Source organism: Pagrus pagrus (assembly GCF_965226575.1).
Source record: "Pagrus pagrus genome assembly, chromosome: 7".
NCBI lineage: Eukaryota > Metazoa > Chordata > Actinopteri > Spariformes > Sparidae > Pagrus > Pagrus pagrus.
The window spans coordinates 10,475,210-10,497,363 of record NC_140191.1 but is presented as its reverse complement, the minus strand read 5'-3'; the positions used below and the strand labels follow the sequence as shown (position 1 = coordinate 10,497,363).

General features: G+C 42.8%; 3 protein-coding genes across 4 annotated transcripts; 1 reads left to right on the top strand and 2 right to left on the bottom strand.

Annotated features, from left to right (window-relative positions):
• Window positions 1-1,048: 1,048 nt before the first annotated feature.
• On the bottom strand, window positions 1,049-12,008 carry LOC311260568 (cell surface glycoprotein MUC18). Its single transcript, XM_084358561.1, has 7 exons — window positions 11,731-12,008; window positions 10,921-11,042; window positions 9,432-9,630; window positions 8,141-8,286; window positions 5,881-6,025; window positions 2,760-2,904; window positions 1,049-1,795 (listed from the first exon to the last, which is right to left on the bottom strand). The coding sequence occupies exons 1-7, from the start codon at window positions 11,780-11,782 to the stop codon at window positions 1,708-1,710; spliced, it is 897 nt and encodes a 298-aa protein (XP_084214687.1). The 5' UTR covers window positions 11,783-12,008; the 3' UTR covers window positions 1,049-1,707.
• Window positions 12,009-13,144: 1,136 nt separating this feature from the next.
• On the top strand, window positions 13,145-16,820 carry taf12 (TAF12 RNA polymerase II, TATA box binding protein (TBP)-associated factor). Its single transcript, XM_084357526.1, has 6 exons — window positions 13,145-13,292; window positions 13,863-14,086; window positions 14,573-14,650; window positions 14,953-15,067; window positions 16,264-16,352; window positions 16,470-16,820. The coding sequence occupies exons 2-6, from the start codon at window positions 14,009-14,011 to the stop codon at window positions 16,503-16,505; spliced, it is 396 nt and encodes a 131-aa protein (XP_084213652.1). The 5' UTR covers window positions 13,145-13,292; window positions 13,863-14,008; the 3' UTR covers window positions 16,506-16,820.
• A 359-nt stretch (window positions 16,821-17,179) lies between these two features.
• On the bottom strand, window positions 17,180-21,605 carry rab42b (RAB42, member RAS oncogene family). 2 transcript variants are annotated; one of them, XM_084357525.1, is made up of 3 exons: window positions 21,311-21,605; window positions 20,916-21,184; window positions 17,180-19,946 (listed from the first exon to the last, which is right to left on the bottom strand). In XM_084357525.1, exons 2-3 carry the CDS (start codon window positions 21,131-21,133, stop codon window positions 19,496-19,498), a joined length of 669 nt encoding a protein of 222 aa, XP_084213651.1. In that variant the 5' UTR covers window positions 21,134-21,184; window positions 21,311-21,605; the 3' UTR covers window positions 17,180-19,495. The 2 variants fall into 2 exon arrangements, with proteins under 2 accessions (XP_084213651.1, XP_084213650.1); XM_084357524.1 differs by having other exon boundaries at window positions 20,916-21,138.
• Between the last annotated feature and the right edge of the window lie 549 nt (window positions 21,606-22,154).

The window sequence follows — 22,154 nt, the reverse complement described above, 5'->3', positions numbered from 1 at the left end:
AAGCTTGTGCTGTCTATGTGTCTAACTGTCAAAATAAAACCTTCAAAAGAAGCCTTCCTGTCCATCATTATAGCTGATAATGATAATTATAATACTTGAGTGATAACAAAAACTGTGAAGCCGTGATATTTTCTGAGATAGTTATCAAACCATGAACATTTCACGCCGTCACAACCCTATTTGGAGGCAAATACTGTCAGCCCATTTGTACTCCACTACATTTATTGTAAAACTTTAGTTACTAGTTACTTTGCAGATTTAGTTTATTAATAGAAAATATAAATATATCAGCTAAAAAGATAGATGCTAGATTATTTTGGATCAAGCTGCCTGCCAGTATATAGATTACCCAGCAGCATATACAGGGGTGGCTGTGGCTCAGGAGGTAGAGCGAGTCATCAACCATTCAAGGGGTCAGGAGTTCGATCCCCAGCTCTGGCTGCATCTAAGTGTCCTTGGGCAAGATACATTCTGCATTATTAGTCATTTTACTTATAGTAGGATGAACACTAATGTATTACTACTTCTAAAGGATCTAAATATTGCCTCCACCACTGGCTGTAGTCTATAATGGTTGTTATGTGGCTCGGCTGCACACTAAACACACTAAATCTTGAATACCCATGATGTTGAAACAGAACCAGCAGCAGCTAACCCTGCATACCCTTATAATGGATTGGCAAAGTTTCAAGGTTGCCTGACTTTACTATTCACACTGTGTGTGAGTGTGAGTCTTCTGTTCATGTATGTGTTTGTGAGCTGAATTCACTGAGAATGCTCTCGCAGCCAGATGGGGGAGAAACACAGACATGCACAGGCAGAGTACTTTGAGGAAAGGTCATCGCTCCAGACTAAGGTCTTACAGGCTGAAGGGAAAGGTTGGTAAACAAGCTGATGCAAGCCGGAGATGGCATTGGATCGAGAAGATGTGCGGCTGAGTGGGCATGCATGTCCCGCTTTCAGCCCGGCGTCGATACAGCCCGGCCTCTTTTGTGTCTCTGAAATGGGACAAAATCAATGGCACGCGCACACACACAAGGACAGTAAATAATATTTTCTAAAAGCCATTTAATATCAAAGAAATTCCAAGTACAGTAAATTAAATCGAGTGCAATGTGCTTCAGAGCTGTCACACCAAAGAGATTATAATGACCTTCTCGCGGATACTTTGAGTCTTTGAAAAAAAGGTTGAAAGGGAAACCAACAAAATAAAACCTTGTCCTATTACCCAAATGGCTCATTCATGATAGACAGCCGAGCAATTATGTTTGTGACAGAAAGGAGAGAATTGCGTGTGGAGTCTTAACAGCAGAGGGCTCATCCTGCGCCGTTTCCCTAAGAATGTGGCCCGCCATTTCCTACAATACAGAATAAATGAAGAGAAATTGCCCACCTTGTCCTAGAAGCATAACTGAAGCATACACTCACAAGCAAAGCAGCTTTTGTGCCTCTACAGCAATCATTTGCCCTTCAGAGATTTTTTTTTTTTTACACCCAGCTTGTTACTGATTTTTATTGTGCTCTCCCTCCAGTCTCCAAATCTTTACCTCCCTCATTTTCCCCTCCCCGCATTCTGATCATCCATATCCCCACACCTTCCCCTCCCTCTTTAAGTATCGCTCATTTTCCGGCCAAGCCCTCCCGTCTCTCTCGTCTCTCGCTCCGTCTTCTTCTCGCCTCTCCTCATCCTTCCACCTGCCCGCGCGGTCACACCAGAGGCTGTTTGTCTCCGCAGGTGGAGGGTAGGGACTCCACACTGCTTCTGTAGATGGGCTTTTTCTGAGACCGGTCATCACTGGGAGGGAGGAGGAGAAAGAAAGAAAGACAGAGGAGCATGATTATCAGTGTATCGACCACCCAGTAGGCACTAGAAAAGTATAAGTGAGGAAATGATAGACCAGAAGCGAGCGATGGAGCCACACCTGGCTGTCGATGTGAGAGTCCTTTTTTCTCTCTCTTTTTGCTCTTTTTTATGCGAACATGCTCATATTTGTGAGGATTAAACTCTTCACTGGCAGCGCAGAGACACAGGAATCATGTGTGAAGCAGGAAGTTCAGGCCACATGGAAAAGAAGTTAATGAGCAAAGCCGCGCGGGGTCACGGTGCACATTAACATACTGTCAGCAACAGATTTAATGAGACTTTTCGCTAATGCTTTTATTATTTCTGTATCCTTTTTTACACTCAAAGTATCACAGAAGGAAACCTGGTGCTATGAGGTCGAGCAGAAAGCGTGTGGAAATGCACGGGAGAGGCAGGAGGATGAGAAAGATGGAGGATGGTGTCACGTAGGTCAGACCTGCTGAGATAGACTTTAATATTCAGTGTGGATAAGGCTTTTTAAAGCACAAAGGAACTAGTTTGCACGCGTGTGAAAAGGTTTTCTGCAAGAACGTTCTGCATACGTAACACAAGGTGAAGTACACAAGGTGAACGCTGGCACACACACCAAAAAACGCACGCTATAACGGAGATTGGCCTTGGTTCTATCACATGGGACAGAATGAAATATTGCAGCAATAACCATATCCGTAATATAAAGTCAAACTGCAGGGGCAGGGACTGGGAAAATGGGAGGGTGAGAGCACATAAAAGCAGCGTAAAAAAAACCTGAACCCACACAGATTCCCTCGCATTCAGAGGAACCGCATTCATCCGATTTTGAATGTGATTTAAAATGAAAATCAGAAAGTAAAGAGCGAGGTGATTGCTTTTTGTTAGAGAGAAGCAGACACAAAGACTCGGACGTCTTCCTTACATGGGTCCCTTGCTGGTCCTGGTCTGCTTGGCCCTGCGGCACAAGAACACGCTCATGGAGAGGATGAACACCAGGAGAGACACGGCCGCCGCCGAGGTCATCAACATGAGACGGCCATTACTAGACTCGTACCAGGGGGCATCCTCTGTGGGACAGATCAGTCAGACATGAAGGGAAACATGCATCACACAGACTCTGAAATCAGCAAAACTATGAGGTTCACGCCTCCAGGCGCAGCTTCTAAAGGCAACATCCTGTTTGTTTGCGGAGGAAAAGAGTGACTGTCTGGAGCTCTGATGGTTGTAGAGCTGGCGTACACAGCTCTGATCTTCAAGAAGTCTGCCTTTTACAATTTTAAGAACTGGCTGATTGTCCCCTTCATGTGCATACACTTTCATATTATATTTATCACTTCGCTGACATATTTGATTCCAGTGAATAATTTAAACTGAGAAACACGATGTCTTAACTTAGAGACTTCTTTTACAGAAGAGTGCAGAGGACTGAGAGGCGGCTTTATCACATGGTGCAGGGAAAATCACCTGAAGCTCAATATCAGCAAAAGCCAGTCATCTTGTGGCAGATTACTGCTGCATGTCTATTAAGTTCATTGAGAGAAAAAAACACATTAAAAGTCCTTATATGTGTTCACATTTTTGGGCCAATAAAGCTGATTCTGATAGAACACAAAGGAGCAGGTCTTCAACCTGGCAGCACAGACGATTTAACCAATCAGCACGGTTTCAAGGTGGGGACGCGAGGATAATGTCACCGATTCAGTATCAGAACAAATGTGAAACATGGTCACAATCTGCTTTCTCTTCCTGAGTGATGGCATTAAACAAATAGTCCATATAAAGAAAACCGGGTCGCACTCAAGGATATTTCTTTTGATGAATTTTCAGAATTACCTGTCTAGCAGTACACAAAGCGATCTCAGCCATTCGGCCTTCATCCGTTTGTGAAGTTTCGGCTACTGCCAGACAGCCGATAAAGTAAATTCATCAAAAGAAATATTCCTGAGTGCGACCCTCTCGTCTTTATATGGTTAAATCATAGCCAAAGAGATGTTTTAGCAGAACATTATGAAGCCGACCATCGGCCTTTTGGATATAAAATGTCATCACTTCATCATCTTATCCTATTAGACTTTTGGGTGAAATTTTGTCATATTCTTGAGTTAAGGCCAAAAAATGTGTTTTGTGAGGTATCAGTCAGTGGTGGAAGTACTCAGTACTTTTACTACCACAGTGTAGGTATTCACCAAGCCTGAAGGATGATATATATGATATATATTCATTAGATAGTTTATATAGCAGGTGAGTAAATGTAGTAGAAAAAAATATCTCCTTGTGAAATGCACTGGAGTGGAAGTATAAAATAGCATAAATAGGATATACTAAGTAAAGTACAAGTACCTTGAAATTGCATTTAAGGACTTGAGTAAATGCACTATGTTACATTGCTCCACTGATCACAGTGTCCTTGACAGTTGATGTTTCCGACCACCAAAATCTCATCAGTTCCTCCTTGAATCGAGTGAGCGTTTGAGCCAAACTTGAGGAAATTCCCTCCGGGCGTTCTTGATATCTGGGACGAACGGACGGACAGACGGACAACGCAAAAACATAATGCCTCCAGCCGCGGCTGTTGCCGGCGCAGGGGCATGAAAATTAAGATTATGAGGATTTAAGGCGGCAACAAACACATGCTTCGTCTGTTCCCACACCCAGTAATTCCATATGTTAAGAGGATTTCTTGGCAGCCGGAGTCACACAGGAGCGTTTGCTAGAGGTCTGCTCTGCTATTGTTGTGCGACTTGAAAGTGGCAGCAGTGACATGCAACGTTTGCCCACAGAACCTTCAAGGATGAACAAACATTATTCCAGCCTCTAGAAATGATTACCGTTTTAATTAGTACATGTGCTTCCGAGGAAATACTGGAGACACTGTGGAGCGCAGTGACCAATGAGTCAATTGCAGCAGTAATAAGATAACTCTACCATAATAAATAACACGCATTGGCTTAATTGCATTTTTAGAGGTTGCGTAATTTCACCGATTGAAGTCAGAAGGCTTATGAATCCTGCTGGGTGAGAGGACGGTGTTTAAAAAACCGCAGTGCATTAACACAGCGCAGTCATCTCACAGGTCAGCGATAAAGATGATGAAGACGGATGAAGTGCTGTAAATTGGATTAGCCATAATGTTGTAATGAAATTAGTTCTCCGGTTGGATACAATCTTCACGAGAAATAAGACGGTTTGTCAGTCACACAGATTCATTCGTCTACAGACGCTGACAGACAACCAGACTTCTAATCAAGCGCGTGCCGACTTTCACTCATTATCACCAGTGTGCTAGAATGTAACGTATACTTTCTGATGGTGTTAGCAGGTCCCATGGGTGCATGTAAATCGGTAGAGACCGCACAGGATTTTCTGGAACGGATCAAATTAAAGGAAATTAAAAAAAACAAAAACAATCACACAGTTCACAGATTTCAGTTTCTAACAGCTAGGGCTCATTTCTGCCTCCACTTGGTCGTTTCTTTCACTCCGTGCTCGAGGGTGTACTAATGCTTGACTTGATATTTTCTGTCTAAAGAGAAAAAAAAAATCAAAGGTCAGGTAAAAATTATTGTTTCTTTTATATATTATCATTATCCTCTTATCCTTTAGGAGTCATTGCCATTTATTTATTAAAATATACAAAATGTTCTTTTTCCTTTTGACCTTTCGAAGTGGATTTCAATGTTTTTTTTCATTTTCATTTTTCAATGTTTTTTAGAAATGTCCTCAGCTCACGAAACCACTTTTCTGTGTGCAAATTAGTAAAAACTCTGAATTGCACTTCTTCCTTAGAAATTTAGGGTTTTAAATGTTTCATACTTAGAAAAGAGAACTTCTGCTGACGTAAACGCACCCACGCACCTGACCTTTCTGGGCACCTTTGAGTTTCCGACTGAAACAGAACATTGTTTTGGCTTAGGGGATGTTGAAGGCTGAATTTCCCAACAGTTACAAAGAAAGCCTCAACCGGTTCGTAGGAAAAAGGAAGCGGGACACAAGTGCACCAGACTGAATCTGGTGGTCCAGGTAGATCTAACGTCTCTTCTTACCAGGCAGCACGGTGATGCTGATGGTGCGGCTCTTGCTGAGCGACTCCACGGAGGGATGCTCGGCCACGCAGGTGTACTTTCCTTCATCCTTGGCGCTCACCTTCTTCAGCGTCAACTTAGGGGAAGGCAGGATCCAGTCGTCACCCTGAGAGAGAGAGAACGATGGAGACGCACAACAGAGCGCAGGAGAGTCAGACAAACGTGAGGCAGGGCAGAAAGTAGAAAAATATGTTATTGACTGGATTGATTTCAGCCCTAAGCGAACCAACAAAGTCCTACAAATTACAATTATGCTGAGCCGAGAGCAGAGGAGAGCCAGAGAGTACGCGCTGCTGGTTGGTGAATGAGAGAGAAACAAGAGAGAGGAGGGGCAGAAAGTGTCGTTTTTGGATGAGATGTGTGCGAGTGAAAGAGGAAAAATGTGAAAAAGGGACAAGAAAGACTGGCAACGGCAGTGACACAGATAGAAAGACAGAAATATCTGCATGTGCGTGGCCCTCAGAGAACAGTCCCCAAAGTCCCAAATGAAGTGTATTTACCTGAGCAGTAATCCCAACGACTGAACACACATCGACACAAGTCAATAACCCAGATAACACCATCATCCGCAAAGAATGATGCCGCAACAACACACTGTTAACACAACACATAATGAGATGGCAGGGGAGCGGGATGAATTGTTGACACAAAAATAGCAGCACTATTATGAGATAGAGCCCGACATGGTAGGAAACAAATAATAGGCCAAACGCGAGGACTGGAAAACAAATGAACGTGGAGGAGAGGGGGGGGGGGAGAAAAAAAAAAAAGACATTACACCATGCAAATGATTTGGCTCCTGGGAGCTGCAGCTCCTGCCAAGAAAGTCCATTTCAATTTGAATGGATCTGAATTAAGAGGATTTCCCATAAAGGCCAGGTCTGGCCAAAGCAGCATTTTGTATGCAAATCCACTGGCTCCCAAAGCAGTGGCCCGTTTCTGCCTCTGTCCTGCTGTCATTACCGGGGGCCAGTGTGCCCACGGCAGCTGTCTGTCAAAGTGGACCCATTCTGATTTCCACTCCCTGACCCGTATCCATTCCTGTCATACGTACAGCGAGCTCTCACACACACCACCATTTCATCTCATCTCATCTCATCTCATCTCATCATCTCCCCTAATGCGTCGTTCCTCTTTGCCCAAAGGTCATGTGACTTATGAAAACGGAGCACGAACGGATCCGACAGGTGAGTCAGGAGTGCCGGTGCGCTGAGTGATTCTCCATACAGGGACGGACCTGCCAGTCATGCTGACGGCGACTATTAGTCTTCTTCAAACTGACGAGCGCTGCAGATTCGACAAATAACGGCGAAAAAACGAAAGCGCTGCATATGATTACAGGGAGGACAAACGGCATTAGCGGTATAAAATGTACGCTGAATTGGATTTGGACTTGTAAGCCCATTTAAAACCCGGATTAGCAGTGACCCTTTAACAAGCAAATTAACCCCCGAGCCGACTTATCAAGAAGAATAACAAAAGGGGAAACTTGGCAATTATGTCTGCCTGTCCTCAAGATATCTGCATAGCTGCGCGGCTTCATTACACCTGTTATTCGCTCAAAGGTGTAATACCACTTTCTCACCACAGGGGCACAGTGTTCTGTCCGGCTTGTCAACTTCGTGTTGTTCTACAGCACATGCCGATTGTCACTGTGCCATTATACGCTGGGATATCCTAATTTCCCTCGGGTGAGGGGTTCCTCAGCCCAGCGAGGGAGCCCAGTTGAATAATTCAATACTGGTTAACCAAACACTAAAAAATCATTAGAAATCTATCCACATAATTGTTTTCAGGTTGACTGGCTCTTGTCTAGACCTCATTAAACTATTAATCCTCTGTAAGTGGGCAAGCTGCAATCCCCAGCGAGTGGTGGGCCTAAGCCAACCGGTCACTTAAATACAGAGCACTTCAGAGGAGGAGGAGGAGGAGGAGGAGGATGAGGAGACGACAGGCGAGGTGGTGGGGTGGGGTGGGGGGGAAACAAGTGGCTTGAGAAAGTCAGGGAGAGAAACAGAGAGGTGCTAGAAGAGAAGAGAAAATTAAGAGAATGCTTGAGCAAAGCCAAGAGAGAAGAAAGGGACCTAGAGAGACTGGAACAAGAGAGGAAAAATAATAATAACGAGGTCACATCGAAATTGGATGGCGAGAGAGAGAGCGACAAGTTTCCAAGAGCATAATGAGGACACCGGCGCTGCGCACAATCCCCGGGCTTTCTCACGTTCTTGTTCCAGAAGTAGCTCGGCTCCTCCGACGAGCTGGTGGAGCACTTCAGCACCACGTCGTCCCCGGCGCGCACCCTCAGCTCCTGCGGGACGCCCAGGTAGCTGGTGAAGCCTTCCCTGGACAGTGACAGCTCACCCATGTCTAGAGATCACAGCGGGAGAGAGGAAGCACCATGGAGCATTAATGAAGCGAGAAATTTAATATACGCCGGAGCCACTTTCTCATGAGTCTGGGACGTGACTGAACATATGTTCGTAGCGGTGGCAGCTGGCAAACGCTCTCATATTTCAAGTATATCTGAGTGTATAGGCTCAAGTATGAGTGCCTCCCAGTGGTACAGACCGCACCAGGCAATCAATAATAATGATAATAGGCTTCATCTTATCGAAGTCTTTAGAGAGGCAGTGTTGTGAATAATGGCTCATTTTCTCTTCCATCTCAATAGATGGCCCACGTCCATCCAGCTCCTGGCTTCCTTCCCTCTCCGTCTCCTTCAGTCCTTCAGTCCACTCTAATCTTTGCCTCTTATTGATTCCCCCCATGAGGCTGAGGAGCCTATCAAACAGCATCACGGTCGATTCTGGTGGCCACTGAGAAGATAGAGGACACCGATAATCTGGCTGGCCACGCCACGGATGTCGTTTCATCCAGCTGTGTCCCCTACACTGACTGGAGCCCCAGCAGGAGACTGCGTCTTTGTTTGCGTGGGAGTGCAGGGAAGAAAAAAAAATAGTCGACCTATCACAGGTAACACTGGATGTGTACTTTTTTGCAATTGTTTTGTTGTACACACTCTGCAGCTGCACTGCATAGATATGTCTTGTGTTATTAACAATTCATGTGTTTTTCTATCCCTCACTGTGAAAGAAAGCTGTGTCCACAGTGTCTGAAAGATTGTCTTTACTTCCTGCTGGTTGGAAATATGAGGAAAATTGCGATGTTTCAGGCACTCTCCGTTCTGCCTTTTCACCTAGACTATTTACCAATGTACACTCAGGTGGTTTTTTCTCACTCCCTCCCTTTATTATGCACGTCAATATTCTCGGCCGCGCATTTCCCTATTAAAGAGCGAAACTCAGACGCTGCGTCTCATTTGCAAGTCTCGTTCTTATCCAGCTTATCGTCAGATTCCTGCAGAGATCTCTTTGACCACCGCAGGAAACAGACAACATGAAAAAAAAAATCTAAAAATCTAAGGTTTTCTTTATTTGGAAAAAGGGGAAAACAGTGTCACAGAGTCATTGTTCCCAGACACAGCTATGACCCACATCACCCCAGGCACTCACAATGCACTTTGATGCCCAGGACCTGGGAGGAGTTGTCTGGCGCGGTCACATTTTCGGCGTCGGAGACACAGCGGTAGGGCCCCTCGTAGAACCTTCCTGCGCGGGGGATGGTCAGGACGAGGCTGTCCGGAGTCTCCACGATCTGCATCGAATAGTAGCACCAAGATCGCTCCCAGACTGGACGCCATGTGTGCATGTACTGGTGAAGGTGAAAGACAGAAAGACAGATGAGGGCAGCCGTCTGGTTAAAGGCATACTTTGAGAACTTTGGAGCTGAATATCAGATTCAGAAAAGCGATCCAAACACAACAGCATCACATGACATTACTGAGGAGCGTTCTCACGGATTACATTTCATGTGTTAGTGTTTTTCTTTATGGCGGTCAGCTGCTCGGTGTGATATTTACATAGAGCACATGACTCCCTGTTCCAGGACATGCAATGCAAATCAGTTTCAGCTACAAACATTTGACACGTAACAGTGTTCAGTGACGATCTTTTCTAATGTATGCTGCACAGAGTCAGTCTGTGTGTGAGAGAACAACATAATAAAATGATTCATTGATTTTTCACACCACTACAAGAGTTATTAATACTCTCGAGTTTACATGCTGCATTTTGATTTTCACATTTCTATTATTTTAATTATCTGTTCATTTATCTGCCATAACTGCACATTTTTAGGGCTTTTACATAACTGAATGTCATTTTTTTGTCATGGTTTAGGTTTTCAGTTTGGATGTTTCCGGTCTTATTTTGGTATATTTAGTTTCTGGTTGTATTTTTGGATTTTTCTGGATGTTGGACATCAGCTTCGTACTCAAAGCTCGCTTTTCGTTTTGCCTGCCTGACTTTCAGCGTTTTGCATTTGGGTTCCTCGTTATTTTGAAGACAGTAGCAATTTTACATTTTAAGTAAATCATCAGATGTAAAACTATAGTTCTTCATGGCTTTTAACTAGCTTCTAGTGAGACTGCCTTTTCTCTGTCAGTATTTGTCCGTTTGTCTGTTTGTTGGTTTGTGAGCAGGATTACATAAAAACTACTGAATGGATTTCTACAAAACTTGGATGCAGGATGGGTCTCTGTCCAGAATAGACCTCTTTAACTTTTGGTTTGGATCTGAATAAAGGGACGCGTCCAGGAATTTTCTCTAACTTTCTTTAAGATTGCGGGACATTTCAACATTTTTGTCATTTTCTCAGGCAATAATGCATGGATCTGGATGAAAAAAATCAGGCATATATAGGTGGCTGGTATATAAGTGAGTACAAAAGGGGACTTGGCGAAGGTATGAGTGCCACTCTAGGTTCCTTTGTAAAGAAAAGGTCACCCCTCAATCATCTCTCGAGTATAAATAAAGGTTGATTTATTAATAAATTCAGTTTTACAATAACTCAAACAATGACAATGACACACGAGAGCACTTATCGGTGAGAGGAGGTTCTTTCTCTTCACACCCACCGACCCATTTTTGTCCCATGGCCTACCTTGGAGAAGATCTCAAAGTGGACCTGGCTGATGTTGAGTTCAGAGTCTGAGATCAGGCACTCCAGCGTGATGCTCTCTCCCTCCAGGATCGGCTCGGTTGGCCCTTTAATGAGCAAAGTGGCTGCATGTGGACAGAGATTAAAGATGCGGGTTATTGATCGCAACATGAATCGGCAGGGGGGCTCTGGTGGGAGGGCAGGCTGACCTGCGCTGGGAAATGCGACTGCTGTTCTGGGCAACACTTTCAAAACAAACTCTCCCTTTTCCTGACATTTGTTTCAGGCTCCTGCTGGAAAACTGCCAATACTCTCAAAGTCACCACGGCCACATGACCAGCAACAGGTTCTTCCACTTTGGTGACACCAACGGGGGCGTTTTGTCACAATTACTGCATAACACAGACACTTTGCATTGTCTCTCGACAGATAGGATGCTGCTTTTATGTAAACAGGTTTTTTGCATACAGTATATACGTGTCTGCTCATCGGCCCCTTGATAATACCACAAGCACTTCCTGTTTTTAGTCTGAGCTTCGTAAACCACCAGGGGAAACCCATCAGTGTGACAGAAGAGAAAATAAAGTGTTTTCTCTGGAGGAAAAACAAACTCTTAGACAGACACACAGAGAGAAGCAGACACACACACAAACCCAGGGATAGCAACTGTATGAATACATTTGTGAAAAGACAACCAGGAACCAGACTTGAATATTAAACCAACAGATCATCACAGGGGAGCAATATAATTAAATGTTTTGAGGATATTATCTGTGGTAGAAAATGAGAGAGAGAAAAAAACAACATAGTTACCAAAACTGCCACGGATCAGGGCGACCGCTGCAACAACAAGAAGTACTTTCATAACTGCGGAAAAGCTTTTCGGCGTGAGAACAATGGTGTGCACTGCTGCGCAGTTTCTAATCTGAAATGAAAGTTTGCTCAGTATTTATGTATTACGAGGTGTAGGTGTGGCTTGTATTTCTTGTTGGGGTTTTTTTTTGAGGAAGTGCGCTCCAAATTTCTGACAGCTCAAAGAAACAATCCATCCAAAAAGTGCACACAGGGGAGATGAAACTGCTCAATAAGCCTCATCTAATGATTGTCTTCTGGCGAGGCGCGTTTAACGCCTGAGGTGTAGTTTATGTGAAGTGTAAACTGCGCCGCTCCGATCATCAGATCACTCCCAGTGCGTCATTTGTCTCCAAGGGAAGTCGGGCCTATCATGTTGTCAGTCTGAGCTTGTTGTTGTTGAGGTCACTGCTTCTTCTGAAGAAGAAGTTCATCAGAATGAGGAAGAAGTCTCGACTTGTTCCCGCAGAGTGCTGCTGCTGCTGCAGCGGGAGTGTCCCGGTGTGAGATGCGATGCCGAGCAAGCGAGCATGTTGCGCTTCATTTGCTCTGACCTTTGATTGATTAGCTGTTAACCAGAGCTGAACAGGAGACAGGAGCGAAAGAAAATTCAGCCCGAGACACCGTTTACTGCACTGAAGCTGACAAAACGCTTACAGTCATCTTTCTCTTCTGTCCTGCTGCTGGATCCACCACAGGCTTACACAGCCGCATTATTACTATCATTTATATTAAATTACATTATATTATATTAGGCTATATTATATTATTAGCCTATTGTTAAAATAAGAATATAATACATACGTAGCCTATATCATAAAAATCATACATACTTAGGCTAAAGCATCATATCTTTGCAAAGCAGAAGGTCACTTCCACTTTGTAGGCTACTCTAATTACTCCTTATGGCAAACTATCACTGCTAAGCATATTGACTACTTGAACTACTTGGTACGACTTTATTTCCAAGAAAAAAATAAATTAATGTATTAAGTCTGACCAAGTGCTCTGAGGGTGGATTGGAGGTGTCGTTAATTATATTTTCATAAGCTTATATGTTGTTGTTTTGCAGATTTGTTGTTTTTCCTCTATCTAGGCCTATTGAAGTCATGTTCTTCTGTGTTCCTGTATTGCTTTAGTATTGTTTGTTGGCTCGCTGTTTTTAATTGAGAGGATGATTAAAGAGACATTCCTACACCATTCCTGTCCCATGATGTTTATCCAGCGTGTTTGTGTTCACTGCAGCGTGTCCACCATGTTTTATACCGTGTTTAATCATATCAACAGCGACCAGAGGCTCTCGCTGCACCCGGGTGTAGTTCCACAAAGCGTCCAGCAGGTGGCGGAGTGGAGGCGACACCACCGGAAATAGACATACATAAAGCGGAAGTAGAGGGGGAGAAAAATCCTCGGTGAATTTTCTAGCTGTGCTGTGTGAATTTGAGCGAGTCTTTCTGTGTTAAACTCACTCACTGTCGTCGCGACGAAGCCGAAACATGGATAGATAGTGTTTGTTTATTTGGGTAAGTTCGCTGTTTAGCGTGTAATTTTAGCGAGCAGCGGATTTGAAGCCGCGCCGTTAGGTTAGCTGCTAATGTTAGCCTGTCCGGCTAAATTCAAAGCTTGATAGCTGCTATTGTTTTTAGCATATAACGTTTTGTTAGCGGCGGTATTTCACGCCATTTCCTCGTTTGTTAAAGCTGCACAGCCGTTTAACGTGAACATGTCTTGTTTTATTGTGCGAGTGTGTTGGTATTTTGCTATCTTTGGGAATATTGTGAGTGGATACAACAGCGATGTTTTCCGACTAAGTTTCTGCCTGTGTCTTGAAGCTAACGTTACTAGTAATCCTGATTCACTGTATACTACAATATCACAATGTCTTTTATATGGGGGAGAAGATAAAAACATCAGCAGTGGAGTTTAATACAATCGGGAGTTGAGAATAGAAAAATAAATGGAACAAAATAGACTATAGAAAATGACAAATAAAGTGAAATATATTAATAAAAATAGACTAGGATTATGTATTAGGACAGATTTAAGATTCTGCTGTGATGCTGATTTGTGTAATTTCTCACTATTTTCCGCAGATTTCCGGACGAGGTCCTTATCAAACATAATCCATCACATCTGTGCCCATCTTGGACCGACACCCAGGACTCTGACACAGACAGACGTCAGTGTTTGCCTCTTGTGAAACTCCCACATTCCTTCCACTTTCCCTGTTGCCACCAGCATGGCTAACAACACCGCGACAGCAGTGAAGGTTATGACCCCTGGACCTGCTGGCAGAAGTAGTCCGGAGGGATCTCAGGTCAGTCCAGCTCCTTACTCACTAAACCCAAAGATGCTGCTGGGCCGGGTCGCTGCACAAATCTCATGCTGTAGATTAGAAGCAGTGACATTTTGCTTGCATATTTAAATTTATTGTGCGTGTGTTGATATATTGCATCATTTAGATTATAGGTAGTTTATGCAGTTTTCTACAAGTCTTATAGTTACAGCCACACCACTGGTGTAAAATTTGCCTTGTTTATATCTTGTTTTCCATTGCTTTCCTCATTTAATATGACTAGTGGCTGATTATATGCTGAGGTTGGTCTTTCTGTAACTGTATTTAGCGTGAAGATTTTATATTTACACATGAGATATGTTATGAATATATCCAAAAGATCCACAACAATTTTGTGGGTCTTTGCTTTAAATGTAAAAAAAAAAAGCCTTGTGGGTGCTCTGTTGTCATTTGTGCTTATAGGGCCATTATTTATTTACTGAATGGAAACATCTGCTTTCTCTCCAGGTGCTCAGTAAGAAGAAGCTGCAGGATCTGGTGAGAGAAATTGATCCGAATGAGCAGCTGGATGAGGACGTTGAGGAGGTCTGTCAGTGGTTTTAAATAAAATCAGCATGTTTTTAATTTTTTTTTAATTACATATAAGCATAAAGAAAAGCAGCAGTGAAATGTCTGGGGTGAAATGAATACAGCGTGCATCTTGTTTTTATTGCTTTCAAGCTGCCCGAACATACTGCCACATCCATCATTTGGAAATGTTATTGTATTGAAAGTCTGGCTGCATGATAAATGATGTGAGCAGCTGAAATAATATGAGGGATTGTGGAGGATTGCTTTCTTTCACTGCACACAATTGATGGTTTTTCAAAATGTCTGTCTCTTTTCAGATGCTGCTACAAATTGCAGATGACTTTATAGAGAGTGTAGTGACGGCAGCCTGTCAACTGGCACGCCATCGCAAGTCCAACACCTTGGAGGTGAAGGATGTTCAATTACATCTCGGTGAGTTGCTGGTGGCTTTTTTTCTGGGTTGTATAATATCTAATCTTTTTCAAAAGGGTCACAAAAAAATCTCTATGAATTATCTGATGGTCAGCCTGTAATTACTAGGGGGGATAATTGCTTCTAATATGACAGGCTCAGGACAAAATTAATACCCTACCCTGCATATCATGACTGCTTGATGTGTGAGTCATTCATTTTTCTTACCGAAGTGTTATCTCGTTAATTTTTTGCCATGGCGATATTTGTATTCAAGTATGACAGCTACTTTTGAACGTAATTTTTTTTATTATCAAACTTTTTATGCAACTAAAATATTAGCAAATGTATTTCTTATGAATTAAAAAAATCTCTTGACAGTTGGCATCTCAAATAGAAAACGAGACAAAGATGTTGAAGACTTTATCCCACTTTCTCCTTGAATGTCTGCAAGTGTTCAGCCAGAAAATGCAAATTCCCAGATACATTTAGGCCTGCATGCCAACCAAGTGACCAAATCACTGGTAGGGACTTCGTTTTCACTGTTGCTTGGCTTTGTTCAGATAAGAGCGAAGGGGAAATAGCCAAGAGAGTCGTTGAAGTTGAAATTATTTACGTTGACCACTGACAACAGTATTAACCGTTTTTGGAAAAGAAATGGAGGTTGTGTCTTGGGATTGTGTCACTGTACACACATACACAGGTATTTCTTTAAACAAAGCTTTTTCTCTACATTTCAACATACACACGTAAATGGCAGGTTGCTAAAAACTCCTTCCGGGGTGAAGGAGTTTTCAGTGTTTACATCTAGACGACAGATATTTTGAATTGATGACGCAGACACACCTGTTTATTTGTGTTTGTGGCATCACTGGAAAATGTGAACACACAGTATTTGTTATGATATTTGAGTTTGTATGTTGATGGAATGGACAATGTTTAAAGTTTATATTTAGAAAGACACAAATGGACATTCATAATACGATGACGCAAAAGAGAGACAAGTATGGTTGCTTACAATGTTTTGCTGACAAGTTGTCCAAGAGTATTCTGTGAAGAGCAGTCACGATCCTCTGCCTTGTTCATAGTATTTTCTGTAGCTAAGCAACCGACCAGAGTCGATACAATCTGCTTCCTCTTTACAGCGGCACGCTCATGCCCAGTTTAAGTGAATGGCCATGAGATGTTCTGCTGACATTGTGCATTGCTTTTCTCAGAGCGCCAGTGGAACATGTGGATTCCTGGTTATGGCTCAGACGAGATCCGGCCGTTCAAGAAGGCGTGCACCACAGAGGCTCACAAACAGGTGAGCAGTAGAAGGCTTTGTTTTTCATACATGTAGAGAAACGATGACAACTGTTGATTACTAATCTTGTAATGAAAACACAGCGAGCCTAACTGTTTGTATTTGTTTTCCTTTCAGAGAATGGCGCTGATCCGCAAGACAACCAAAAAGTAGCACGACTGTATGCTAATATGTTGTATCCACTCTGTGTATTGTCTTTTTTTTCTTGTTTTTTGTTTTTCCCTTGTCACCTGGGACTTTTTTGGACTAATGACGACGAAAAAGATGGTTTGGGTGGGGTTTTTTTGTTTTGTTTTTGGACATTAGATAGTGTTTAATCGTTTTGACTCTCTAACTTTTGAGTGTTTTGCCAGCACCGTCACACAATATTGTACGTCTCGTCTCTGATTATGTTTCATTGCCATTAAGCTAAGCCTGGCAGAACTTTATTCATTGCATTTTTGTCAATAAACATTTACTGGAATACTTCTTTTTGGATTATGATCACTGTTGTATCCAGTTTACCTTTTGATACGAGAGCATTTGGATGTGAATGTTACCGATTCACCTGCCTCCTTTTTAAAATTGGTATTTGTTGTTATCTTACCAAGAACAGCTGATCATAGCCATTGAGTATGTAAGAGATTATAGCCCCAATGTGTACCCACTCTAATCATACAATGCTGTTGATTTATAGTTTCTTTTAATAAATAGAGGGTCTATAATTCCAAATTCCTACTACAAATGGTGGCCACACATACAGTAAATTGTTGTTAGACGTGTAATGTGCTGTTTGTATCGTTTTTGAATGTAGTACGTTTTATTACATAACACATTTATTTCAACCATCCGTGTAAATGTTATTTTTATTTCTCTCTATTTCAGCAAATTGCATCAAAATATTGTTGACTTTTCACAATGTCCGATTAAAAAACAATAATAAAAAAAAAACATCAAACAAGCAGACATCTTGGAGTATGGCATCTATTGCCAGACCTGACTGAGAATAAGTTAGCCAAGGGTTTTACATACATAAGAAACAGTTATATAGGAGTCTGTAAGGAAGGACTTGACTTTATCTCATGTAAAACAACATACAGTTACTGATGTTCATTCAAAAGTGATTCAGTCTTTGTGCTTTTGAGAGGTTTTTCCCATGAGTGGAATTCTCAGTGGTAATCAGCGCTGTAATATTCATGACTACACTGAAGTTTTGAAGGTGTAAATGGAGGAAAAACATGTAAAATAATAATGAAAAATAATCAGTTCACTGTCTGTGTGCTTGCAGAGATCCAAGGAGGCAATCCAGCACACAGATACAACAGTTAACCTGTCAGTGAATCTTTAATCTGGGTGTCTTTTAGTAGCGAAAAGACATTCTCTGCGTTCTGGTTGCAGACACACAGGAGGCTGCTCATCAGCCAGATGAATAGTAATTGCTATAGAAACCTGTCATAACATTTCAAAAGAGCAATATCCAAAGGCACCCCCGAGTTTTTATTGAATTAATTTCAACAACAGCACCTGAAAACAACGACTCGCTCGCAGGATTCTGTGCAATTACTGGTAATGCAACGATGCCTTTTCCAGACTAATCAGACCCAGAAAGATTAATTCACAATTGCCGAGGGTGATGCTTCTAATCTGAGCCAGGGGGAACAACACCTGAACTGTGGCCAGCCATGGACAGATAAAGTAACAGATAAGAATCATAGATTATGTCTCGGAATGGGTTCAGTGGAAAAAAGAGAACGTTCTCTCAGTGCAGTCACTCCAAGAGATACAAAAAAAGTACAAACTGATAAGAAATTGTAAAATATATGATTTTTCTGAATTATCTTGCAACCACTGAGATGTATCTTTAGACCCCTTAGGGCTGACCTATTCAACTTGGGGGCCGTGGGCCGACTGCAGCACATTAACAACCTCAGCCCGGCTCTTGGATCATTTCATCAGGGAGCTAATTGGCCCGTTGTTATATCTGTTGCTAAGCACAAAAATAGTCTTATTTAGGGAATGTGAAAGTCTGGTCCCTTATCACTTTTTATCAAATGTGTCCCTTCCAAAAAAGTAGTCGAACATTGCCTTAGGGTATCAAGACCACCTCCACTTTGGCAACCACTACTGCAGTGGTTAAAGAAGTACTCAGATCGTTAAGTAAAAGTAAGAATACCACGCTGAAAATACTCCAGTACAAGTGGAGAAATACCTGCATTGAAACCTTACACAAGAAAAAATATATAATATATAAGTATGAAAAATAAAAGTGCTCATTCTGCAGAAAAATGGTTGCTGTCAGTGTTTGACTATTATATCTGATGTTTTTGATTATATAACTGCTGCAGTAATGTTGTATTATTATTTTTTTCACTGCTAGATGTTTAAGGTCACTCATTTCAAAATAACTAGTAACTAATCTGCCAGATGTAGCGGATGTAGAACTGTAAAAATGCATTAAATAGAACAAGTAATTAAGTACAAGTACCTGAAATTTGTACTTAAACGCAGTACTTGCATTACACTGCTGTACTTTTGCACTGTGAAGGTCTTGAAGTCCCAAAATAATAAATTACTTACAATGCTCATTTAGCATGTTAGCATGCCAAGTACAATGATGGCTGATGGAAATGTCACTAGTTTCGCAGCTATGTAGAAAAAAACAAAAAAACAAGTATTGGTCAATTTTGACCCGATGATGGCGCTAGATGAAAAAATAAAAGACCTTGAACATCAGTAGCAAATTTCACAGCAAACCATGCAACAGACATCAAGACATCTGACCTAAAAACAAACGTCAACCTAATGGTGGTGTTACATGAAAAGACAGTACGAATGAAATAATCCTCTCGGTACCATGGCTGTCTGTGCAAAATGTCATCCAACAGGTTTTTTTTAGGTTTCATGGACATTTCAGTTGGGACCAAAGCAGCCCAGTCTGTTACACAAAACCTGTATTTCTAAAGTTATTTCCTCACCCATCTCTGGAATGTCAAAGTATTGTAAATTCAAAGTCAGAAAACGTTTCCTTAAACCAGTCTTAAAAAGAAATCAGTGTTTCATTGCGGTCGCATTGTTACAGCGACACTCCACCACAAATCCAACCTCATGGGTTTGGTTCCACAGTAACATGAGCGTATATGGGTGAACCACCACCAGTCCACAGTTTAACCGCAGCACTTCTTGTTGTTCTTGGGAGGTGTCCTGGGCTGTGCCAGGCTGGCTCTGTGCAACTGCAGCGCCTGTGGTGCAGCACACTTGACTCCATCCCAGCCCTCTTGCGGCTCTACCTCTCCGCTCAGCAGACCCTGGTAGACCCGACGAGTGAGCAGCTCGAAGGCCTCCCTCACGTTGTGGCCCGACTTGGCAGAGACCTCCACATAGGGCACCCCGAGCTGTCCGGCCAGTTTCTCAGCCTCTTGCCGACTCACCGCCCTCTCCTCGTGAGCGTCCAGGTCGCTTTTTTGGCCCACCAGGACGAACACGACCTTGTGCGGCTGCACTCGCTCGCACACCTCAGCATGCCACTCCTTAATGTGGTCGAAGGTGGCCCGGTTGGTCATGTCAAACACCAGCAGGCCTCCGACTGAGTTGCGGTAATAAGAACGGGTCACTGACCTGAGCAAAGAAGGGAAACACGGTGGGGAAAATTAAATTGGAGGAAGGAATGGGAGGTTTTAAATTTCAACAGATGAAAGCCTCCAAACACCCTCACTGAGTAGAGCAGAGTTCAGACTTTGATACCAACTTCATGCCTGTACCAGTGAGCAAATAATCTGATTCTCTGCACTGTTTGAGCTGAGCTTTTATAGATAAGCTGATTGACAAAGAGTCTGTGTCTTTGTGAGAAATTGATAACCGCTTTGTTTTTTGAACCCTAATCATGAAACTGTCAGGAGGCTCGTAGTTCCCCCGTGAGTCACTGAATGTTTGAACCAAAGGAAAGGCTTAGCAAAGGGTCCCCCCAGATGCCAGCTGGTAAAAACTTACTTCTCCTTACTTCTGTATGAAAACAAACCTGTTTTGGCTGAGCTTTCAGCTGACTCATGTGGGATTAGCCGTCTACAGATACCACACAGGGAGGAGGTAAACACAAACAGGCACAGTTTGCAATTTGCCACGGTTCACTCAACTGGAGAACTGAAATAATGAATTTAGAGACAGAACGAAACACGCTGCTCCTAGTTTTTATTCATTAAATATCCTGAGCGGGAAGGAAAATGCCGTTTCCACTTTAAGCACTACACATAGTGCATCTCTGTACACACTGCACACTGAAATTGTGAGGCTGACAGGGTGGATACACAGTCATAGCTGAAAGCAAACACTGATGAACAGCTCCGATGTGAATGGAATAACCGGTGGTAGTTTATTTAGATAGTATATTTGCATGCATGCGAGTCATTTCTTTAATATTCAACATAAGAATGGTGTTCTTTGTTCTAATGAAGAGGCCTAGGACAGTGCAAGTAGGACTGGTGCATGGAAAGACGGGGTTTTTGGAATAGTAAGACATCCAATAGAGCAAAGAATCCAAACTCTATGACTGACGTCAGTGTAGACGTCACAAGATGGGTTCATCCTCACCTGAACCTCTCCTGCCCGGCTGTGTCCCAGAACTGCAGCTTGACACGGACCCCCGGCTCCACCTCCAGGAAGTGCACATAGAAGTCGACACCCACCGTCTGGTTGATGGTCTCCAGGAACAAGTCCTCAGTGTAGCGCTTCAACAAAGAGGACTTGCCAACTGTGGAGTCCCCCAGCATGATGATCCTGAACTGGTACTGCCACAAAGTCAGGTCCATTGTTGCTGGCAGTGGGAAAAGAGGGATGAAAACAGCTTGTGAGGATACAGCCTTGAGAAGAAAATAAGAAAAATAAGATAAACACTGCAGGATTATAAAAAGATTCTAAGGTTAGGAATGATTTAGGAGGAATTGCCCAGATGGTCTCACAGATAGAGAAAGAAAAGGAGATTAAACCTGTAAGAGCCTAGCAATCTCACACCAGCTTCCCACCAATGGGCTCCCTATGTTTGATATTCCAAATGTTGAGAAACAACCACAGCAGCCACTCCTTGTAAATGTCACAATCTGTAGCGCAGTCTGTGTTCACAGTCATCCCCAAACTCCTATTTCCACTGACGGCTGCGGCACAACTATCCGCCTCGCTCCCATGGTGGTTTGTCAAATCCTCTAAAAACAAACTAATCTGTCCCACAAAGCAGATCCCAGTATCGCAGCAGTTCTCATCTGAGTTGCTGATCTAAACTGCTACTGTAAGCATGGGCATGAGTGTGTGCTGCACGGAGGTGTGGCCTCCTAAAGTTTGCCTGTTGCTACTTGACAAAAGGTGGGGCGAAAGCACAAGGACGCAGGGAGGGCAGCTGAGGAAAGGGAGGGACAGATGTGGGAGACAAGGGAGGGGGGGCGTGGATTAAGGGGAAGTAGTAGTTGCACTTAATACCATATCGAGGCAAACCTTGCAGTTTCCTGCTGGTGCCAGCTCACAAGTGCATGTCATCATTACCAATCATAGGGCAACTGTTTGACAAGACAATTTGCAGCAATTTTTATCACTTTATGGTCTCGTCCGTAGCGTTAACACTGCCACCTAAAAGGGGAAGTTGATAACAATGCAGCTATATATTCCCTGGGAAATGCTAGGACATGCTCAGGATATGTAATTCAATAGGTTTGTCACAGGTTATATTTACATCAACTCTTTTAGTGATGACTACATGTCTATTTTCCATTTGGTCATTGTGGTTGTTAGTGGCTTATTAAACACAGGCTCAAGTCATTAAAAAGGTCCAATTTGTAAGAA